Raw genomic sequence first — 8,359 nt, forward strand, 5'->3', positions numbered from 1 at the left:
CAACCTTGGGGAAAAATTATTTGAGGTGGTCAGTCCCTCAGCCTGGAGAAGAGTTCATCTCCATGATCTGGAACATTGTGAAGCTGAGGTATGAGAACGGAGGCTTAAACACTGTCAAAGGTGAGGTGGAAGATCTCAAAGATGTTGTAAGGGACAGGGTCCACTAGTGGAAGTAAGAAGGTAGGTCCATCTGGAATCCAACCCTTCGCACTCATAACTAGTAGATATGCGGTGAAGAATAGAAGATGCCCTCTGTACCAAGATACCGTTGTGCTGCAGTGTCTGACAGTATTATTGAAAATGGTAGACAATACCAACACTGCAGCACAACGGTATCTTGGTACAGAGGACAACTTTCATTCTTCACCACATATCTACTAGTTATGAGTGAGAAGGGTTGGATTCCGGATGGACCTACCTACCTTACTTCCACTAGCGGATACTGTCCCTTACAACATCTTCGAGATCTTCCACCTCACCTTTGACAGTGTTTAAGACTCCGTTCTCATGTACTTCAGTTTCATATTGTTCCTGATCATGGAGCTGAACTCTTCTCAGGCTGAGGGACTGACCACCTCAAATAATTTTTCCCAAGGTTGATGGACTGATTACATCATCTGTATTTCATTTCTACTGCTCCTTTGTATTTGACTGAAGAAGCCTGCTGTGTAGGGGAAAAGTTTCATCAATAAAAACACTCTGTTGCTCACGTGTCAATCTTCAACACCATTTTCAACAATCTTTTTCTATTCCATTCTATGGTTACTCTAGTGTTTCATGAACCCATCTCCTGATATGCCTACTTCTTTCATATTCCCTCCAGTCTGATAATAAAATTATCATTATCTAAACTTTGTTACCCTCATTACCTTGGCCTATCCTGTTTTTTTTTTTAATTTTCTGCTGTTACATATCCTCTCAAATTCATCAATATTTGCAACTTGCAAAGAGCAACTATGACAGCTCCTGCTTTGTATCAGATCCAACAGTATTCAGTCCCACATCTTTCCCCAACACCCTAGCATTCACTTCCTTTACGTAATGCTGTATGACCCTTTTGGGTTTAGTGCATTAATTGATAATCACATGTTAAGGAATTATGGTAACATCACACATTCCTAATTCCTTGTTTCACTGGGAAAGAGTCCCTACCTCCTCCTCTCCTATATACCCAAACCTGAGCCTGTATCTCCATAAAAACTATATTTCAGTGCAGTAAATATACAATGTAAGCATCTTTAAACAGTAATCAAAAGTGTACACTGTGTATGTACACATTGTATTAACATGCACAATGTGACTAGTTCAGTTGTGTGATTTACAAAACACTGATTATAATAATAATTTACATATGAATATACTATATAATCAAAACCAAGCACTAAACCCACTAGGGTCATACACCATTCAAATGTACAAATCTAGTTTATAACTTTATGGTAATATTAAAATTAATTTGCTGCTATTACAAGTTTATATTAATTTGCTAGCCACACACAAACATGGTCATCACAATCCACTTGATCAGCAACTACCTTGAGAGCCTTATTAATCCCTTTTTAAGACAGCCAGGAATAATTCCCTGTCATATAAAGATATCACTTAACTTGTAAATTCAATAGTTACAATCAGCATCATATCCATAAGATGATAAACGAGACACTTGTGCAACACTTGGGTATTTTCATTCTTTAAATGTTGCACTAGTGTCTTATTTATCATCTTGTCAGTTTTATAAACCATATATTCACATCATATTCATTACTCATTTCAAATCATAAACTAAGTTAACCATTTTTTTTTATATGAATAAGGCACTTTTGGAGCACTCAAACCTGGCTACCACAATAAGGCGACTCAGGTTTGGCAAAATGGTCGAGTTCAGATTTGTGAATAGTACCTCTGTCGTATACCATCTCTGACAATTCTGTACAAATATACTGTACTTTGTACACTAATATAATCAGCTCTACACCCATTGGAGTTATACAGCACCTGGGAAATGGGAGGCAGTCAGGTTTGATCCAAGGAAGATAATTTCATGGAAGGAGCACTAAACTCATGATATTAATCCCTAAAGGGAGGAAACTATGCCAGTGAGGGGGTTCTTGGTCCATGGAATTGGACATATCCTCCCTTTCATTGCATCAAACTTAATTGCTTGCCATTCTCCCAGTCACTGTATGACCTTGAAGGGTTTAGAGCTTCCCTAATTTATATCAATATAACCCCTAGTTATAACACTGCTAATGGTATTAACTGTTATATTACATTAATATACAGTATAATGTATCAGTACATATACAAACGTACAGTTTGAACAACGGTACTACATAATATATAATTGAACATTTTGTATACAAGTTATTTTACTTAATTGCAAAGTATTGCCCAAGTCATATTAGTAAATATTTATACACACAACTTTACTGTTACTTTAATGCATTTCATAACTATTGCCTGACAGGTGTTCAAGAAAAGCTTGGCATAATGAATGGTGGTGTTGTGTATGGTGTATACGATTATGAAAGCCAAGCTAGCGATGAACTGAGCTTCCACTGTGGTGATGCTATCACTATACTGCGCCGTGGAGATGAATATGAACGGGAGTGGTGGTGGGGGCAACTTCAGGACATCCAAGGATACATTCCTAGGAATTTACTGGGGGTAAGTATAAGGAATAGGAATTTCAAAGCAGCAATGTCCTAAATATAAATTCACTTTGAACTTCCTTTTAATGAAAAATATATTTTTAATTAGTGCTACACTATGGAACCTAAAACTTGTAGAAACGTAGATTTTCTTTAAAATTAATACTTTTCATTGTATGCTATCATTAAATTTGTTTTATCATTTCCAGCTTTATCCTCGTGTGAAGACTCCTCTTCGTGATTCCTGAGGATTTTGAAAGCCTAATTATTTAACATTATGCTACGTCATATCAGTGTGCAAAGCAGTTGCTTAAAAACTTACTGCTGTACAGATTTTGTGTTATACAGTTGACAAAGACTACTTTAAGACTTAAAGGACAGTGTTGATACTGATTTGGAATGTTGTGGACCTTGAAAATATACTGAAGACTTATCACTTTTGGTGGTAGAAATGTGATCTGAATAAACAAAATGAAATTATCTTCAGTTTTTTGACATTACAGTATGTTGCAAAAATATCAGCATCCAACACTTGTACTACCAAAAATGCCTTAATATATATATATATATGACAGATGTAGACCAGTGCCTTAATGTAACAAGACATCAGCAGTTGCAACAGTTATCTGTGATGGAAACTGAACTGCAGCTACAGTACCACCAAATACATATCTTTATAATAAAAATTAATACAAATAAAATTATATATATATAATATATATATAATATATATATATAAACAAAAACAAACCAATCAATAAACAAATCACATGTATATTCTGTACTGCTTTCATAGATATTACCAAGGACAAGTAAATTATTTCTGTCAACTTTTGTAAAGGTATTAGAGAACAAAGTTGGAAATGACATACTAAACCATAAAATCAGTTCTGAAGTCAGTGAACACTGCAGTTGTTCTTTTCACACCAGCATTACCAAGAAAAACTTGTAGTACTCGGTTTATATGAATACCATTCGGTTCGGTGGAATGGAGCCTTGGAACAGACCTATTTTTCTAGCATGATGACAACACGATATTGTTAATATTTTACTATTGTACTGATATACACAATTGAAATAAAAAGTTGCCATATAAATATTTCCCAAATTTTTCTCCTACAAATAAATACAATATTTTCTATCACAAAATTATTGAAGAAAAAATGTAGTTCCAAACTGCCTAACATAATTACATCAAATGGGCTAATAATTAACGGTGACTTATTATGCAACAATGGAATGCCCTATTATATTCGCACTTAAAAACCCAAACCTGTGAGGGTTATTCGGCACTGCGAAAAAAGTGTCCAACACCTTTTTATTGACCAGGAACAATCCCCAGGTTTGTTTTACTGTAACACTGGTGCAATAGTCCCTTGAGTTACAGTGGTCTTGAGTTATGATTTACCTTTATAAACAAATTTAGTTTGGAGTGTCAATGAGAAATTTGAGATATGATATGTGTATGATGGTCGGTGTTATGTGGGTGGGCCTCAGCCCAAAGATGAGATGGTGATGAAAGGATCTGAAATGGAGAAATGATGGAGGGTGTGTTAAAGGTGAGGTGGAAGGCAGGCAGGAAGAGGGAGGGAGAGTGTATGTGTACCAGATACAGTAGGTGGGAGACTGCGACTAGAGTATAAAAATTGTCCACAATTCTTTACCTATCTCTGCCTGCTTGTTCACCCAACCTTGTCCTGCCTTGCCTGCTCTACATGCCCCAGCTTGTCCTGCCTGCTTGTCTGTCTTGAACAGTGAGATGGAGGGTGTGTTGGTGGGGGGTTTGGGAGAGTGGAAGGGAAGGAGAGAGTACATATACCAAATGCAGGCAGTGGGAGACCAATGAGTGTAAATATTATATACAATTCTTTACCAATCTTTGCCTACTCAACCCTTTTCTGACCTACCTATTCTGGCTTCTTCTGCCCTGCCTGTCCAGTCCAGTCCTGTCTGCTGTGGCTTGCCTGCTCTGCCCCATTGTTTGGACATAAGCCTATGAAAGATAGGTTCACTCTACTGCTGGGTGCCAATGCCTCTGAAGATTTCAAGTTGAAACCTATGCTTGTATACCACCCAGAAATATTCAGTGTTTAAACAAAAAGTAACAAAAGGAAGGTAGGGAGTGTTCTGGCATTTTGGAACAAATTGCAATAGTCATGTATTATGGGGTTTGAGCTATGATAGTTTTGAGGTATGATGTAACTGGAATGGATTAAACTTTTGAGTGGCTGTCACACAGATCTATATTACTGATACCCAAGACCCTCATGGATCTATGTCATGAGCTAGGCTAACTCAGACATGCTGTGAGTGGTAAATTTTGGCCTAGATATGCAAGTATCAGATTTTGATACCACACAGGTTCTCCCCTGCCAAAATCAGTAATAACCTGGTCTAAGCATGGTTTTGCAAGGTTAAGAGTCCTTTCATGGCTGCTGGGCCAACAACAATAAAAGCCTACTTGAACAGGCAACTGACAGAAAACCTAGCCCCAGGCACGAATGTGAGGGTAGAAAAATTCTTGAAAATGATCATCGGTACAGTATATCACAGGTGGTGTAAGAGTCCTAATGAGCATGAATGTATGTTTTTTGTGACCTAGGTAAGAATGAAAACTATCTAATGAGGTAGAAAACCTCTAGTGTATCTAATTTAGATCAAAATACTAACTAGTTATGAAGAAGTCTGTGGGTTACAGGCAACCTATTTTTTAAATAGTAAAACATTGCATGTATGTGAGTGTACATACTGGCACCAAATATTTTTTTACATATATATCATGAGATAAATACTTCTCAACATCCAAAATAGGTATAGATATTATTTTTAGTTTAGGATACAAACTGACCATTATTAATTTACCTTAATGATGAATGGGCCCATGTTGAAGTCAGGAAAATTTTTCTGGGTGATCACTGAACACTTGTGGGGGCTGAAGGCAGAAAGATGTACGGATTCACTTTAAGATTCAAAGGCAGTCTCAACCTTTGAACTTAACCCGTAAACGGTCCAAACAGATCTACGTTCACATGTGTAGTGCTACAAAAGTAATCTACTTTTTTTTTTTACTTATTTTCAAATATAACAAAAAAAAAGGTAGATCAAAGTTTTTTTACACATTTTCAAATGTAAAAAAACAAAAAGAAGATCAACTTTTTTTACATACTTTCAAATGTTGAAAAAACGTACATATACGTTTGGACCGTTTACGGGTTAATGCTCCACTAGATAATGGCCCCACCTGAAAAACTGCGACCATAATACTTCAGCTTACCTTCAACATGGCTTGCAGATTCATTTTCTTTTGTTGGGAAACAACAGTCTCATCTTCAATGCTTTTGTCCTCATGATTCAACATGTCATCAATTCCTTTCTATTGGTGTATAATGGCATCTAAATTGATACATCAGCACCTTAAACTTGCCACAACAGCAGAGAGTCATTCACTGCTTTCCACAGTCACTGATGGTAGACTCCATGACCTCTTAAATTGACCAAGTGATATTTTTGATATATTGAAGAGGAACCGTCACTCCATACAGAAGACATGATAAACATATGGTAGACAGGGATAAGCTGCTTGAGTGACAGAAAACAGGTACTCATAGGCACAGCTGGAAGTTAAAGACACATGAGCCACAGGCATACTGGGAAGTATTTTTTATGTCTCAGGGTTGTCAGGAAGAGGAACAACCTAACAAGTGGATGAGGCAGGCTCTATACATTGTTATAAGAGCAAGTATAATAGGGCCCAAAAGGTTAGGAGGGCATGTATCTACAAGAGACAGGTTGAGAAACTGTACTTACACAGTTTCCTACTAAATTATCAAGCAGAAAAGGTGATCCCTAAGTCTACACAACATTACTCTTGACTCCATCATCATTTGGTCCAAGGAATTGAAGCTACCTCCCTATTCCTTGGATTGAATACAATTTCTTCATATTTTCCAAGTACTGTATGACAACTCCAGGTTCAGTGCTCCCTCAAAATAATGATAATAATGTTTGCTTACCCACTACTACTACTATACTGCTACACTTACTACTATCACCTTCAAGAAAGCTCCACCTTCTAACTTCCTTTACATAAAATGTGACCAAGAATGAACTGTATTGGTTGTATTGTCTTGATCAAGCTCCTAGTGAGCAAAACAGCCACAATAAATGTCTAAGCTGTTGCTTGTGTGCCATTCACCTATCATATTTGATAATAAAATATCCTGCCTAACAAATTTACTAGTATTCCATTCTATCAAATGATACCAAGAACCGAGAATACAGCCATAAAAACCATTGATAACGCACCGCAGTCACTATTTTAAAGCAAATACAGTTTTTTCTCCCCATCATGTACTGTGTGGGGCAGGATTTTTTTAAATAGTGCACACTCACAACACAGACTTATTCTCTCATATCTAGGCCTAAATTTACTGCAAACTAATTATCTGAGTGAGCTGAGTTCATCACGTAATTCTATGGTATAGACCCTAAGCTCAAACCTGTAGTACTACGACAAATTTATAGCATACATAAATATGCTATATGTGGCAAGAAGGCATTTCAATATGCTTTTGCTATACTGCATACACACAATAAACCAGGTGTTGTAACACCTAGGTAATGGGAGGCAATCAAGTTTGATTCAAGGGGAAGTATAGTTCTCAATGTCTTGAATCAAGAGCCATTTACCAACATCAAGGCAGGCATTTTCACCACTGTAGGAACTGGGTTCTTAAGTTGATAATATACATTTTGAACAAGTTCAGGTTTTCTCATGTAGTGTAATTCTTCCCCAGAGATTCAGAGACTACACCTACATTAACCTCTTCAGGGTCCAAGGCCCAAATCTGAAGTGGTGCCCCAGTGTCCAAGAATTAAAAAAAAAAAAATTGTTATTTTTTCTTATGAAATAGTAGAGAATCTTTTTGTGAAGGTAATAAAACAAAAAGTACAAAATTTGATGGAAAATTTACGAAATTATGCTCTCGCGAATTTTGATGTGTCAGCGATATTTACGAATCGGCAATTTTGCCGACTTTGACTCCCATTTTAGGCCAATTACATTATTCCAGTCAACCAAATTCTTAGCTATTTCTCTAGTATTACTTCTATTCTATCGATTGAGCACAAGAAATCGCCAAGTCAACTGTTTCAACTACAAAATAAAGTGATCGGAAATTGTTAATTTGGCCAATTTAACACAAAGTTCAAAATATTCCAATTTCAAAATAGGGTCCAGAATAAACAATGTAGGTATTCCTGGAAATAAACTAACATTTCCTCTGTTCATTAGTTACATTTTGAGGCTTTACAAATAAATTCCATTTTGATTTTTTATTCACATAATGAATTTTTATTCACACCAAAAAATAGAAGATTTACTGTTATGCAATACTGTAATAATTGTATAAATATCATCACCATATTTGTGAATGTACATTAGACCCACCAGTTGGCGTGTATTAGACGTGTGAGGTCATTTGTTTACTCTCGAATATCGGCAAAAATTTAACATTTCCGCTTCTTTGAGCTCAGTTTCAAGCCGTTTCCAGTGCTAAAACCAATCAAAATCATCTCTATTTCTGTAATATGTCTTCCTTTCTATCAAATGAGACCAAGAAATCGCAAATACAACTATAAAAAACATACGAAAAAACACTGCAAAGTCGCTGTTTTAATCGAAAAATCATGATTTCAGTTTTTTCTCT

At 36.3% G+C, this 8,359-nt stretch overlaps 1 protein-coding gene across 5 annotated transcripts in view; it reads left to right on the forward strand.

Annotated features, from left to right (window-relative positions):
* The window catches only part of ASPP (Ankyrin-repeat, SH3-domain, and Proline-rich-region containing Protein), a 533,257-nt gene extending 529,509 nt beyond the window's left edge, over positions 1–3,748 (forward strand). For 3 of the 5 annotated variants that reach the window (XM_070082687.1, XM_070082690.1, XM_070082689.1), the window contains one exon: positions 2,468–2,770. In XM_070082687.1, the coding sequence (XP_069938788.1) occupies positions 2,468–2,709 (242 nt within the window). In that variant the 3' untranslated portion in view covers positions 2,710–2,770. Of the gene's footprint in view, positions 1–2,467; positions 2,771–2,860 lie in introns of those variants that run through there. The other 2 variants (XM_070082688.1, XM_070082691.1) reach the window with 1 other exon arrangement.
* Positions 3,749–8,359: the final 4,611 nt, after the last annotated feature.

The sequence above is a fragment of the Cherax quadricarinatus genome, chromosome 7 (genome assembly GCF_038502225.1).
Source record: "Cherax quadricarinatus isolate ZL_2023a chromosome 7, ASM3850222v1, whole genome shotgun sequence".
Taxonomy (NCBI): Eukaryota; Metazoa; Arthropoda; class Malacostraca; order Decapoda; family Parastacidae; genus Cherax; species Cherax quadricarinatus.